A 16,169-nucleotide genomic window follows, 5' to 3' on the forward strand; every position below is an offset into this window, starting at 1 on the left:
ATGTGTTGTTTTTGTTTTTTTTTTTTAAAGATGAGAACTCTCCATCTGTCCCAGCTGGAAATACCTAGACTACTCATAGGCCCAACCCCATTACTTCCTAATTCCAGGCCCAGTGCTCTATGTACTATGGTGCCAGCCTAGCTGCCTCTGGGAGACTAGGATTGTCTTGCCCTGTTTCTAACCTTTAAAGTGGGCTGATTTGCTCCTCCTTAGGCAACCTGATGGCCTCCCACTCCTAGAAACCCAATCAACATAACCTAATATAGCTCAGCTCTTGAGCTCTGAAGATCTACCAGCTTCAGCCTGTGGTAGATGAGATTACAGGGCAAACCATCATGCCCAATAGCGTGACTTCTTAAATCTTACTGAGTGAGGAGGGAAGAAGCAAAATTCTGTCCTGAGCAAAAGAACAGCATGACCAACTCTCTACATAAAGAAAATTCATCTAGAAGGGATGTGAAGGGTAGACTGGAGCAAGGAAAAAGTAGATAGAGGCAGAAAGATCTGTTGGGCTATTATGGCAACGGTCATGGTGGATGAGGATGAGGTTCACTGTCAAAAGTGAGAGCAATGGGGTTGGGTCCTACCTCAAGGCCTGCTAGTCAAATCCTCTCCTTTTAAGGATGAGCAAAGTGAGACCTAGGGACATTAAGCAGCCTGCCCAGGGTTACACAGCTGGTGTGTGTCAGAAGAAGGACTTGAACCTGGGTATTCCTGGCTTCAAGGCCTACCTCAATCCACTACTTCTTAGTCTGGTACTTGATGATTAATAAATGTTTGTTGATTGGTCAGTTAACTCCAAAAATGTACTTTTATTGAAGTGGAATGCTTGGGGGCCTTGAAAATAAGTCTGTAAAGTCTTTCAGGGTATATGATTTAGTAGAAAGAAACCAATTTACTTAAGAAAATATTTTCAAACAAACCCCAACCCCCCTCCCACTGCCCCACTCTGTTCCCTTGACCTTCAGTGAATGGGAAACATGGCTCCTCATTCTTACTGTTATGTTTTTGTTTTATCTAGACATTTCCACCCCACCGCAAGCGCCCCAAGTCCCTGATACAGCTGAAGAGACGCGGTAAGCATCTTCATATCACTCCTTCCAGTTGACAGGAAATTTCTTAATCTCTTTCAGCATTTCTCTTCCTCCTCTCCTTCTTCCAACTTAAGAAAAAATAAACCCCAAATTTCTTCAAAGTAGCATACTTATGGATTAAATCTTTCTTTTGCTACCTGGATATTTGTAGAGTTGGTACCAACGAATTAAAGTCAAGCTTGTCAGTGTGGACATTTGGAGAGTCACCCACTTTTGTGGCCAAAAATGTTATTGGCCTAATCTTCTTTCAGCCAACTGGGGAGGGGTGGTGATGTTTCTCTCTGTGGCTTTGTGGTATATGGTGCATGTGATATGGGAGAGAGAAAGCCTAAGTCAACTACCTCACTTTTTTTTTTTTGCTTTTCAATGAACAAGCATTTATTTTCTCTCCCTCACATCCCATACCCAATTTAATAGAAAGAAAAAACTCCCACCTTTGGAACAAATATTTGTAGTCAAACAAAACATTCTCTATCTTGCGTTGATCAGCTTCTCTCTCTGAAGATGGAGTGGTATGCTTCATTTGAATCTGGAATCATAAGTGGTCATTGCATTGATTAGAGTTTTAAAATCTTCTGAAGTTGCTTGCTTTTGCAATGTTGGTGTTATATAAATTGTTCTCCATATCAGCTCCCTCCTTTTAAGAAAGAAGAAATAAGCCCATGCTGGGGAAATGACTTTTCCAAGGTCACACACAAAATTAGTAGTGGCAGGGCTAGAGCTAAAACCCTGCTCTCCTCATTCTAATCCTGTGGGTTTTTTTCAATCCCCTAAATATCCCCAAATGGACCTGAATACCACCACATCTTTCAGAGGTGAACTGGGAAAAGTGGAGGTGAATTTAAAGTGTGTTTTCCCCAGAAACATTTAGTAACTTGGCCATCTGACATTAGGAATTATGGTTTTGGCTTGGAGGGCATCAGGCAGAGATCTACAAATCCAAACTTCCTTTTTTCTCTAGGGTCAACGACCAACCAAAAGCTGAGGACCACGAAACAGAGGTGAGCTTGGAGATAACACAGCAGGGGTCCCAAGGTCAATTGCTCCCCTCCCCTACCCCATGCATGCCTTAATGCCACTATCAGAGTAATGGATGTAATAGTTTTCTTCCCCTTTGGGAAAGCTGAGAAATGGAGCTTATATGCAGAGCCTAAGGAAAGCAGCTTCATTGATTCTAATTTGGAAGAACAATTAGAAAATTCATGAATTTTGCTTCCCTTTATGTGTTTATCCTTAATACTTACAATAGCTAATATTTATGTAGCTGCGTAAAGTCTGTGAAGTGTTTATAGGTATGTTGTCTTATTTGATCTTCATAACAACCCTAGAGCCATTTTTCAGATGAGGAAGAGGTAAAATGATTTGCCCAAGGTCACCCAGCTAATAAATGTCTGAGGCAGGCCATCTTGCATTTAAGTCCAATAATCCCTTTGTTTCTCACCTAGCTGCTTCCTTAAGACCAATTTGAAAGCAAGGTTCTCTGCATTGGTAGCTAGGTGGCTCAGTGGATAAAGTGCCAGGCATGGAGTCAGAAAGACCCAAGTTCAAATCTCTTTATCGGTAAAATAGAGATAGTAGCACCTACTCCATAGAGTTGTGGTGATGATCAAATGAGATAATAACTGTAAAGCAGTTAGCACAGTGCCCAGCACATGGTAGGCATTATATAAATGTTAGCTATTGTCACCATCATCATCATTATTAGTCCACAGCTTGGCTTCTGGATATAAGATATGGCTTGTGACAGGGAGAGAGTTTGATTTACTAATGGCCTAAAGGGCAGATGCAGTTAATAAAACTATAAATTAACAAATTAAAATAAATTAAAAATGAATAAATTAAAAAACTCTGAACTGATCAGTCTTCCTCTTTGCCGTGGCCTCTAGCAAAAACTTGTGTAATTCTCTAGTAACGTTCATGAGTCACTGACAGATCATGGAACACAGAATGTTGGGGCCATCCCAGCTGAGACCCAGATTGGGGATGGGACTTACACAAGGTCACTCAGAGATTGAACCTGGTTTTCTATAACGTCCTGGTCCAGCAGCTCCCCTCACTGGACCACCCAGCCTCTTACTCCGCTCATAGCTTCTTCTTTTTTTGTTGTTTTTTTTCCCCCCTCCTAGGTAGAAGAGCAAGAAGCATGTAAGTCAGAGTTGGAAGATGATGAGGATGAGCTCGATGACCTCCCCAGCTCCCGGAAGCCATGGAAAGGGATGATCTCCCGAAAAGCCAGCAAGACCAGTGTCTACCTGCAGGAGTGGGACATTCCCTTCGAGCAGGTGGAGCTGGGAGAGCCCATTGGGCAGGGACGATGGGGGAAAGTCTACCGGGGCAGATGGCACGGGGAGGTGGCCATCCGCCTTCTGGAGATTGACGGCAACAACCAGGACCACCTCAAGCTGTTTAAGAAGGAGGTGATGAATTACAGGCAGACGCGTCATGAGAATGTCGTGCTCTTCATGGGGGCTTGTATGAATCCCCCTCACCTCGCCATCATCACCAGGTAGGCAGAGGGACTGCAACCGCAGTCTCACTTTCTTTTTAAAAATGAATTTTATTAGTTTATTGTTTATCTTTATGACTTCTGTAATATGAATACATGTAATATGTAAAATTTCTGTACATGAAATTCTTCATTTTCCAACATGTCCTTCTCACCCTCCTCATCTACAGTCATCTCTTATTAACAAAGGATTTTTTTTAAAAAAAGAAGAAACAGTTTAGTAAAATTAACCAACATGTCAACCAATTGAAATAGCATATTCTGTGTTCCATACCCATTGTCCTCTACCTTTGCAAAGATAGGAAGAAAGTACATTCTCATATTTCTTCTTTAGTCCCTAGGTCTCTTCTCAGTATCACAGTGTCTAAATTTTGAGATTGTAGGTCTTAGAGGCAGCTAGGTGGTATGGTGGATAGAGCACTGGGCATGGAGTCAGGAAGACCTCAGTTCAAATCTTACCTCATTTACTAACAGTGTTACTCTAGGCAAGTCACTTAACTTCTGCCTGCCTTAGTTCTCTCAAATGTAAAATAGAAATAATAGCACCCATCTCCCAGGGTTCCTGGGAGGACCAGAAGAGATAATATTTAGAAAAGTCCTTAGCACGGTGCCTGGAACATTTAATAAGTGCGTATTCCTTTCCCCTTCTTTCATGTAGCAAGATTCCAAAAAGAATCTCATTCCCAGAAAATTTTCTAGAACAACATCTTTCTGAATGATGTTTTTAAAAAAATAAAATAAAAGCAAAACTCTGTCTCTTGCTAGAGACAGAGTTCTCCACTAAAAGTCTTCCTTTACTTATGAATTTCCCTGGTTGACATTAACCTTGACCCTCTGACCTCCTTATTTTAGTGCTTATTAAAGCTTTAATTTATTAAAACTCTGGGAAACTTATTATAGAATATTGTACATTATGTCTGTGCTGTCATCTCATCCCTTTTCTATGCTGTCCCCTCTTTGAAGGCAGGAACCACAACTAATTAAAACCTTGTTTCTCACCCAGCAACTAGTCCAGAGATCTGTATTCAGCACAGGGTTAACAAATGTGTTTTATTTTACCGTTTCATATTGCAAGCAAAACTCCTGAAATTTAAGCACTGATATTTTTTAAATTCAAAACTCCCTTGCCCAGTGTGTTAGTCTTTTTTTAAAATGTAAGCTTCTTTATTTAGAAGGTTACTTTTAAAAATAAAAATGTATCGCCCACATCTACAGTCTTCCCTTAGTGAAGGTAGAAGGGAGCCTTGGGTTTTTTTAGGCTGTCCCAGTGAAATATAAGAAGGTTTTCCCACCTGGTGGCTGGTGAAAGAATACCAACTTTTTTTAAATTTACAGGAAACTTTCATTAAAGGTGAGGGAAAGTAGATAGCTGTCAGAGACCCTAGAACAGGGATGGAGAACCTTCATCCTTGAGGCCCATGTGGTCCTCTAGGTCTTCCAATGTGGCCCTTTGACTGAATTCAGACTTCACAGAACAAATCCCCTAGAATCAGGAAGATCTGAGTTCAAACTTTCTGACTTTAAACCCTCTCTCAGAAACTATTTGTGTGACCCTCAGCAAGTCACTTACCCTCAGGTTCCTCATTTGCAAAATAGGGATAATAATAACTCCTGCTTCATACGCTTTGCAGACCTGAAAGCACTGCCTACATATGAGCTATGTAGGACCACATATATAGGACCACACGACTCTCACTCTAGAGTTGGAAGAGACCTCAAAGGCCATCTGGTCCAACCAACTCTTACAGATGACAAAACTGAGACCTGAAAATGTACAGTTCCCCACCTAAGGTCACCCAGGTAGTAATCATCAAAGGTGGAATTTTGACTTTTAATCTTAATGGTCTTCCCACTGTGCCTCATTTGCCCCTGAGGAAACTGAGTCACGGGGAGGTTAGGGGACTTGAATAAGGTGGTAGTACTAGTAAATGAGGAGGGATCAGATGGTATTTGAACCCAAGCCTTGTCACATCAAAACCAGTTCTTTTTGCACCAGACTGCCTACCACCCAGAAGATGTTAGAACTGGAAGAGACTTGAGAGCCCTCTCATTGTATAGAGGAGGATAGCAGCTCATAGGGTCTTTCTCTTTCTCTCCCATCTCCCCTTCACTCTCCTACAGTTTCTGTAAAGGGCGGACGCTTCACTCCTTTGTGAGGGATCCCAAGACGAGCCTGGACATCAACAAAACCAGGCAGATTGCCCAGGAGATCATCAAGGTAAGCAGATGGCTACCTTTCCTATGGAAGATGGCTTTTCCTGCTCTTGCCCCCCTCCCACCCCTTGATGTGAAATAGATTGTAAGCTCCTTGAGGGCAGGCAGGGAATGTTGGTTTCATTTTTGTCTTTGTATCTAATGTGCCCAGCATGTAACTGATTGATTGAAATGGACGACTTTCTTGCCATGTGTCTTTCAAGTCATTCACTTAAGCCTCTTTGCCTATATCTATAAAAATGTATATCTATATATAACATATATCTATAAAAATGATGGTGTTCATTAAAATTAGGGGTCCTTATCATTGTTTGTGACCTGGGCCTCATTGGTCACATTGTGGTGACACCTATGGACCCTTTTTCAGAACAATGAATAAAATAAAATCTATAGGGGGAGAAACAGAAGAGAACAAAAATTTATTAAGAGCCTGTTATAAACCAAACACTGTGCTAAGTGCTTTACAAATATGAACTCATTAAATACAGCAATCTTGGGGGTAGGTGCTCTTATCAGTCCCATTTTACTGTTGAGGAAACTGAGCCAAGCAGAGGTTAGGTGCTTTTCCAGGATCACCTAGCTCTAGAAAGTGCCTGAAGCCAGATTTGTACTTGGCCAAACAAAACCAGTTCTGTGGAAATATAGTTATCAAAATATTGACAAACACAAGTTCATAGACTCCAGACTCCAAACTCTTGATCTAGCCTGATTCCCTCATTTTTATAGAGAGTTTTTCACACTCACATAGGGAGTTAGTAGCCAAGAAGGAATTATTTCCCAAGTCTCCTGATGCAGTTTGGACCTCCCTCTTCTTCCATATCCCCTCTTCCCATTCCTTTCTCCCACCTCTCCCCTCCTCTTCCTTCTCTCTCTTCCTCTCCCTCCATCTTCCCTCCCCTTTCCTCTTTCACTTTTCCCCTTCTCTCCTCCCTCCTCTTCCCTGTCCCCTATCTCTTTCCATTTTCTTCCTCTTCCTATCACTTCTTCCCCTTCTCTTTTCTCCTCTCCTCCTCCACCTCTCTCTTTCCTCCTCTCCCTCCTCCATTTCTCTCTCTTTCCTCTCTCCCTCTCTTGCCTCCCCCTGTTTCTTTTTCTTTTCTTCTCTCTCTTTTCCTTCCCCTCCCGCCTTTTCTATGTCTGTACAAACAATTTGGAAGGTGAGAAGAGACTCGCTCTAGAATTTCTTCAGTTAAAAATACTCCCAATACAGATATCCCCTCTATAGACGCCACCTTTCTGTCCCTTGAATTTTCAGAGAATCTCCTGGGGGCACTGAGAGGTCCTACTTGCCTGTGGCCACAGAGCTAGTCTTTACCCAGAGCAGGACAAAGCTGCCTCTCTCTGAATGTATCAGACATAATTGTTTGATGAAGAAGCCAGCTCAGGCCTAATCTGTTTTGATGTTTCTGAACTGAGTGCCTGTAGACTCATAAAGACCCACTACTGGTCTGTATCTTACAAAAGCTAACTCTAGTCACAGGACAGAGCAAGGGTGTGGTGTATCCCAGTCAAGAAAAAAAACTTCATTGATGGCCCAGTAAAAAAACAAACAAAAAAAAAAAACTTTAAAAAACTTTTTTTTAAAGCATAAAAAAAAATAAGAAAATACCTAAAATTTCCATTTTGCTCCCTTTCCATGATAGAGTGGATAACTCTGGACTTGGAGTCCGAAAGTTTGGGTTTAAATCCTGTCTCTGATATTACAAGTTGTGTAACGTTGGGCAGACCTTCCATCAATCTGCACCTCAATTTCCTCCTTTGTAAAATAATCATAGCTAACATTTGTACAGCACCTACTTTATGCCAAGCACTTTACAAATATCATCTCATCTGATCCTTACAATGACCCTTGGAGGTAGGTGTTATTATTATCCCCATTTTACAGATGAGGAAGCTGAGGCAAACAATACAGCCAGTAAATATCAGAGCAGGATTTGAACTCAGGTCTTCCTATATCCAGGCCCAGCTCTCTATCTACTGTACCAGACAGCTGCCTAAGATGATTATATATAATATATAATATTGTTGCATTATATTATGTGTTACATATCAAATAATACAATATGATAATATAATTTGTAGTTATGTAATGTAATGTGTTATAATGATTATATATGTGTGTATATATATTTATATGTATATATATGTACACACATACATATACACATATATTTTACAGACTTAAACTGTGAATGTCGATAATCATCATTCTTTTTATTGCATGACAGCCCCCCACCCCTTGCCCTTCCATATACAAATCAAGGAATAACCTGGAACAGTGGAAAGCTGCTGGTTTGGGTATCACAAGACCTGGGCTCACATTTTAGCTTTGCCAATTGTTAATGTGTGATCCTGAGCAAGTCACTTCCCTTCCTGACCTCAGTTTCCTCATCAGGGCCTCTGAGGCTTCTGTCAGTTCTAAGTCTGTGAGCCTATGAGACCTTGGATAAGTCACTATCCCTCCATGAGCCTTAGTTTCCTTCTCTATAAAATGAAAGCACTGAACTAGATGACCTCTTATAGTCCCTTTGAGCTCAGTCTACAAACCTGATTGTTGCCACTGAAGACCCTGTGCATAAATGCTTAACAACCATCTCTCCAAGATGGATTGGCGGGTGAAAACCTGTATTCAGGACACATTTTAAAATTTAATAGGCACTTTTAATGTTTTCTCCACCACTTTCTAAAGTCCAAGCAATCAACAAAACGACAGATCAAGCCCTAATTTTTAGTGTTGGCTGATTCCCAAGGTATAAATGATCACCTGAGTCAGTTTGGCTCCATAGCACACCCCTGCTTCCAAATTTATACAAAGTTTAAATCTTCACTGAAACAGGTGACCTCTGCCTTCTTCCCTGACCGATAAGGTTCCTGAATCCTAGGATAAGAACCATAAACAAGGACTTAAATCTATGGGAGGTAAAGGAACTGGGTGATGATGTTGTGGGGTGAATGAGAGCCCTCAGAAGGCCTCGCCCATGACCTGCTTCTTTCCTTACTGTGTGTTGGTCGATCAACAAGCATTTGTCAACATTGAGTGTGTTCTGGGCATGTTCATTGAAACAGGTCTTGCCTTCTGGGAGTTTTATGTTGAGTACGTGTGTGTGTGTGTGTGTGTGTGTGTGTGTGTGTGTGCAGATGGAACAGGAAGGCCCTCATGAAAAAGATGAAGGAAGCCAGGGAGGAAGAGCATTCCAGCTGCTGGCTAATTCCCCTTTCATGCCCTTTCCTCCGTTACCTTCTATGGTCCTGGAGGAGAGAGGACCTGCCCCAAGGGCCTCGTGGAGTGGATGGAAGGAGTCTCTGCCTTGGGGAAGCAGCTAGAAAGGAAATGTCAAGGGGATGAGGAAGGGTGGGAAAAACCAACCTGGCCTCATTCCTGATCTTGGAAACGGCTGCTCTTGGACAGGGCTCATTCTGGACACAAGAAACACTGCTTTCCTGGAAATGTCTTGCTTTACTTTCAAGGGACGCCAGACTTGGCAGTCAGGGGAGAAAGGTTTTGAGAGTGAGAGCGGGGGGAAAGCTGTTCCTCTCTTTAAAAGGAGGGACTAAACAGGGCGTTGTTTTAAGTGCTTTTCTGAGACTCTCTGGAGAAAAAGCCTGAGATGATGCAACAGGGTTAGTCTCACACTAGGTCATGGTTTTTGTTTCCCAGAAGTGACTCTTTTTTTCTCCTTCTGCATTTGCAGCTCCCCTCCCCACCCTTCACCCCATACAATCAATAATTAATCAATCAGCTAAAAAGTGCTTACTATGTGCCATGCGCAGATCTAAGCTGGAGATAACCCAGAAAAAGCAAAGACAATCCCTGCCATCAAGGGACTGAGAGACAGCATGTATAAACCAGAATACACAAGATAAACTAAACTGACTAATGATTGGGGTGCTTGGGTGCATATACTTGGGCCCTAATTCTAAAATCACCACATTTCTCTCTAGCCTCAGAATACTATCTCAGGCAGTTTTTCCCTCAAGGACACAGCCTGCCCTAGCAACAACCATTATCTCCTTTCCTCCTATAATAGCCAGTTGTACCTATAGAACTCATTAGCTATGCACTGAACTGTGTACTTGGTCATAATGACATTTACTATTCACTGACCAATCATATGTAGTATCCTAGACTTAGACACATCTATACTCTCAATTTTTTGAATGTTACCCTAGATATTAATTCTCTTATATTATAACAGAACAAATAGAAAATAGCCCCTGACCTGGGATTGACTGCACTTATCCATCAGAATCTCAGCTCATTAGGCTACCACTCCTTCTTTGCAAAAACCAAACAATACATTGGGTAGGCATACCACCATGGGATATGAAGGAGGGGTATGTACTATAAATTGTACTTTATCTCGATGTATCTATCCTCAATCAGACCCACTTGTAATGATTGTACAACAACCCACACATGCTATATTCCCTGTTAAGGTAAAGCGTACTTGGTATCAAACTCAAGGGGAGCAGACATTGGATCTGCTTCCAACTGGAGTCAAAAGCCAACAAGGGGATGATGAAGAAAGAGATTGTAGCTGTGATGATTCTTGGCATATTAGCTGCTGTTATCCTTATTGCTTCTTTTGCTACCTCTGTTACAGCATCATATATAAATCAGCTTGCTCAAAATATATCTAAAGCACTAATAGAATAAGTAGCATTAAATAAGAAATTCAATTATAACTAGATATGTTTAAACAGTCATTGTTATTTGTAGGGGATCATTTAAAAAGTTTAGAAAAAAGGACAGTTATGCAATGTGATTATAGATATAAGAAAATAGGTGTAGCTCCATACTTGTGCAATAATCAGACTTGCAATGTAACATGGGATCAGATCAGAGCAAAACTTAGAGGGACTTGACATAATCATAACATGACATGGCAAATTGAAGAATTGGAGTTTATTACAGATGATATTGCTAATAGTCATATTCAAGAAACTGATCCGCAAGAAATTGTTAATTCAATAGTGAATTTTGTAAAAAGGCTTAATCCCATGCAGAATATTGAAACTCTTCTGTTCCACTTTATTCCTGTAGCCATGACCATATGCCTTTTGGTTGTGATTATCCTCAACCTACATGGATTGCAATTACTTGTAAAGAAAAAGGGGGGAGATGTAGGAGGCCAGTACTGATGGAGTCCAGAATATGAAGTACCGTTCAGGTTTTACTTGAGACTCATACTAACATTCCTAGGATAATTAGCTCACATCCCACTCTTCATATGCAAAGATGAGAACATCCTGACCCTGCCTGTGTACCCCAAGATTGTCTCGCTGGAGGAACTAGATTAGGAACTCTTAGAAGTAAACTAAAAATGTTCTCATGGGAATAACCTTGGTTGCTTGCCTGTAGAAAATCCATATAAGCCCTCGGCCTCAGATTAATAAACGGATTGCTCTCTTGCATCCTGCCTGCCCCAGTCTTTCTTATCAACCGCACACTGAAGCACTCTGCAGACACAGGTCTCCCATGGCAGGTATGGATACTGAATAGGCTGGCATGAAGAAAATAGGAAAAAGGAGATTTGGCAGGTCTGAGAAAACATGATGGAAAAATTCATATCCTTCTACACAGTTAATGTCATTGAGAAAAAGCTTGGTAGAGAGAATGCCAGGGCATGGCCCTTGGCATTTTGCCCTATCTTAACCCTCCTCAGCAATTACTCATTTGTTTTAGAGAGGTCCAGTTTCGATTTCTATGGGTCTCAGTCTCCTTGAGTAATGGAGAGTTTACTCTATGCAGGCTGCTCCGGCTGGACTTTGTGGTGAACTAGAATATAAGGTCTTCAAGGACAGGACCCATTATCTCTTTGTCTCTGTGGCTTGGCTCCTAACACAGCATCTTGTGGATAGTGAACACTCCATTAGTGTTAAACAAATAAATCACAGCTCTAGAGCTGGAAGAGACCTTTTTGTAACCCCCTCATTTTTACAGTTGAGGAAACTGAGGCCCCTAGAGGTCAAACCTGGTCACACAGATAGGAAGAAACAAACTTAGAATTCAACCCCAGGTCCCCTGATATCCAACAGTGGGTCCTTTCCACTACCCCACATGCAGACACTTAATAAATGCTTGATTTGACTTGACTTCAGACAGTCTCTAGCTCTATGACTATGAGCAAGTAAGTCCCATAGCTACTGTAAGCCTCAGTTTCCTCATCTGTAAAATGGAGGTGGTAATAACACTTCCATAACTTATACCTCACAGAGTCATTGAAAGGAAAGTACCTTGTAAACCTTAAATTGCTATAGGCAGTGAGACATTATTACTATTTAATTCCATTCAAGTGAACAAATATGAAATGCCTACTATACTCAAATATTGATAAAAATAGCAAACATTTATATAGCGTTTACTACGTGTAAGGCAGGCACTGGGCTACATGCTTTATTTGATCCTTACAGCAACCTTACAGCTGCTATTATCTCCATTTTATGGATGAGGAAATTAGGCAAACAGGTTAAGTGACTTGCCCTGGGTCACATAGCTAGTATAGACTGGCCTTTGGTTGAATCAAACCCATTTCTGAATCACTTGGAATTAATGCCAGTGTTGTTTAAACACACACATGTTACTTTTTCTTCCTTCCACACCATTTTGTCTTACCCTAATATGTGTGTGTTCTGTGTTCATGCACACACACACACACACACACACACACTCACACTCACACTCACACACACACACACACACCTCTCCCCATTCTGACAGCCATTCTCAAGGGAACCATGTGTAAATCAGGCACCTTCAGCACTCAGGGCTGGAAGCCATCCCTCCACCCCCACCTGACCTGTTTGTGGGACTCTCTTCTAGGGCATGGGGTACCTGCACGCCAAGGGTATTGTACACAAAGACCTCAAATCCAAGAACATCTTCTACGACAATGGCAAGGTGGTCATCACAGACTTTGGGCTGTTTGGGATCTCCGGTGTGGTGCAGGAGGGCAGGTGAGGCAGCTATGGATGCCCGGGAGTCTCCACTGAGTCTGGCTCCCTCATTTAACAGAAAAGAAAACATAAATTCTGGTCAATCAGTAGACAACTCCCATCCCAGTATTTATGAAATATATATGTATATGTGTATATATGTATATTTAAATTTATATAACATGTGTTATATAAAAATGTATAATATATATTTATATTATATAAATATGTTTATATAAAAAATGAAAGAAAAAGAAATAAAATATATAATGGAATAAAAAATTATAAAAATTAAAAACCCTGTCATCTGTGATAGCTGTGATATACCTAAAACAAACCAACAATATCTATTTGCCTAATACCAATTTGCAGTTTTATAGATTAAATTTACTGTGTGGTGACATATTTATCTAGACCAAGAGTTTTTTGCATCGCCTTTGTCCTGAAGACTTTGGTCAGACAGTCTGGCAAAGCCTGTGGACTCCTTCTCAGAATCATGCCTTTAAATGCATAAAATAAAATATATAGGATTACAAAGAAAATCAATTCTATTGAAATATAGTTATCAAAGTTTTTTTAAAAACCAAGTTCATGGACCCTGGGTTCAGAAGCCACAATCTAACCTGTTTGTTGCCTTTTTAGCTAATGTGGGAATCAGCTGATCTACTTCAGGAAAATGGAGGGGAATCATGGAAATACCAAACTCTCCCCCTTTTTTTCTGCCTTTTTATAATTCAGACGGGAGAATGAGCTGAAGCTGCCTCACGATTGGCTGTGCTACCTGGCCCCTGAAATCGTCCGGGAGATGACCCCAGGGAAAGATGAAGATAAGCTGCCTTTTTCCAGAGCTGCTGATGTCTATGCCTTTGGGTGAGCTGGAGCTTTGGGGGTCTTTTTCTCTTTTCTCCTAGGAGGGGCTGATTGAAGGAGGCTGGGCCAAGAGTACATCATGTTGGTGGCAAAGCAAGGCCCCCGAGTCTCCAGATGCTCCCCATGTTAGCAGTCAGTGAGTCAGCAAGCATCTATTAAACCCATATGGTTTGCCAGGCACGTTGTTAAGTGCTGTGGATAAAAGAAAGACAAGAAATAAACAGTCCTTGCCCTGTGGGCACTTTTTGGAGGAAGTGATATGCAAACAGCCCAGCACCTACAAGATAGAGACAGGATGAGATCTTATCCACGGAAGACAAAAACTGAAGGCAGCTTCTTACAGAAAGTAAGACCTTTGACAGAGACCCAAAGGAAGCCAGGGAGGCCAGGTAGAGGATCTGCTGACTGTGTAGACCAGCCATCTCCAGCTCTGGGCTGCCTGAGTCATATTATACAACCCCTGAAGAGCCCCTTGGCTCTTCAAGTCCTGGGTATAGTCTTTCCTCTTTGTGAAGAGGATAGCAGGTTAAAAAAATGAGTGAAACAAAGTTTGGTAAAGAACAATATGCAATTGGAGTTAAGATTGATAGCAGAGAAGTCAGTCAATAAAGCACCTCAGGAGCCTGGGAGCCTTTCCTGAGGATGATGATGGTAGCTGACATGGCACTTGAAGTTTTGCAAAGCATTTTATACATATCCTATCTCACTTGACTGTCACAACAAGCCTATGAGAGAGTTGGTTTAGGTATTGTAGATATTTGGGGAGAGGGGATGAACTGGACCTATGATTTCATCAGTGTAGAGAACTTCCAGTATGGAAATTCCCTTTACTGATGTAGGTTGGCAACTCATCTGTAACTTATAGCCTTAGAGTGTCTGGAGGCACTAAGAGGTTGAATGAGTTTTTGTCTTTGTGCTGTTTAGTTGCTTTCACTCATGTCTGATTCTTCATGACCCCTTTTGGGTTTTTTTGAGGCAAAGATACTGAAGTGGTTTGTCATTTCCTTCTCCAGCTCATTTTACAGATGAGGAAACTGAGGCAAACAAGGTTAAATGATTTGCCCAGGGTCACACAGCTTTCAGCTCACATAGATGAGTCTTATTGATTCCAGGCTTGGCACCATCTAGGTGCTACATAATTGTTGCTATTTATTGTTCAGTTGTTTTCCAGTTGTATCCAATTTTTTGTGACATCATTTGGAGTTTTTCTGGGCAAAGATACTGTAGTGGTTTGCCATTTCCTTCGCCAGATTACTTTACAGATGAAGAAATGGAGGCAAACAGGGTTAAGTGACTTGCCAGGGTCACACAACTAGTAAGAGTCTGAGGACAGATTTATAGATAGTGTCTGTCAAAATCAGGACTTGAACCTAAACCTGACTTTAGCACCATCCCCCCCCACTCCACTCTCTGCCTCCTGTACCTCTTATGACAGATCTTACTTATTGAAATACATTTTCATTGATATCTTTTGTTTTTACATCACCTAGATTTCTACCAGAAATATTTCTTTCCTCTTGGCCCTCCCTTACTGCTATCACATATGACAAATAATATTTTAAAAGAAAAACAGCAATAAGAAGGAAAAAAAGTCGAGAAAACTAACCAATCAGTACTTCAAAAATCTGAATTTCTGTGCACTGTTTGCATCTCTTTGCAAAGTAGTGGAATGGGAGAATGGCAAGTATTATCAACCCCGTTTTATAGATCAGGAGACTGAGACTCAAGGAAATGGCTTGTTTTTGCCTTTCCTTGTATCCCTACTGTCTGGCACAGGGCCAAGCATGGTAAATAAATGCTTGTTGCCTGCCTTGCCTGGTAAGTGGGAGAGGCAGGATTTGAACCCAGGTCTGTCTGACTCTTAAGTCCAGCTCTGTATCTACTACTTATTGTGAGGATTAAATGAAATAATTGTAGAGCCCTTTGCAAGCCTATATAGTGCTATATAAATACTGATTATCATTACTATTAACCTAAATGTCCAGTACCAAGGGTGGTGCACTTTGGGGTCCTCAAATAGCCTCTTGACCCAACTCCTTTATGAGCAGTTGAGAAAGCTAAAGAAAAGGCGGGAGAGGGGAAGACTCAGCTGGGCCCTGACGGCCCTCTTCAAGTATCAAAATGATTAGCCTGGCCAAGAGAGAAGAAATTCATTCAGAAACAGAGCCAGGAGCCCCTTGGGAGGTGGTGGACGAGGGGCAAGAGAGACTACCAAGAGGCAAGAGTAGGCTTGATCCTAAGGGAAGACTTGCAAACATGAGGAGCTGTCTAGAAATGGAAGAGATTGCCTCAGATTTGTTTTCCTTGGAGACCTGAATGGTCATTTGTCAGGTTCTTTTGGTGAGGAGAGATGGAGGAGAAAGATGGGTTGGACTAGATGGTTGCTGAGGTCCCTTTTGACTCTGAAATTGTGTGATTCTAATTCTATGACCCTTTCTCCTTTCTCTGTCCTTCCTCCCTCCTTCTTTCTCTCCTTCCTCCTTCCCTTGCTCCCTTTTCCCTTCCTTTCTTTCTTCTTTCTTTCTTTCCTCATTCTCTTTCTCCCTTCT

General features: G+C 41.4%; 1 protein-coding gene across 7 annotated transcripts in view; it reads left to right on the top strand.

Annotated features, from left to right (window-relative positions):
- KSR1 (kinase suppressor of ras 1) overlaps window positions 1-16,169 on the top strand; it is a 215,420-nt gene that overhangs the window by 186,862 nt on the left and 12,389 nt on the right. For all 7 annotated transcript variants that reach the window (XM_072639739.1, XM_072639735.1, XM_072639736.1 and 4 more), the window contains 6 exons: window positions 1,022-1,076; window positions 2,056-2,095; window positions 3,221-3,600; window positions 5,722-5,818; window positions 12,638-12,771; window positions 13,489-13,620. In XM_072639739.1, coding sequence (XP_072495840.1) covers window positions 1,022-1,076; window positions 2,056-2,095; window positions 3,221-3,600; window positions 5,722-5,818; window positions 12,638-12,771; window positions 13,489-13,620 — 838 coding nt within the window. The remainder of the gene's footprint in view (window positions 1-1,021; window positions 1,077-2,055; window positions 2,096-3,220; window positions 3,601-5,721; window positions 5,819-12,637; window positions 12,772-13,488; window positions 13,621-16,169) is intronic.

The sequence above is a fragment of the Notamacropus eugenii genome, chromosome 2 (assembly GCF_028372415.1).
Source record: "Notamacropus eugenii isolate mMacEug1 chromosome 2, mMacEug1.pri_v2, whole genome shotgun sequence".
Taxonomy (NCBI): Eukaryota; Metazoa; Chordata; class Mammalia; order Diprotodontia; family Macropodidae; genus Notamacropus; species Notamacropus eugenii.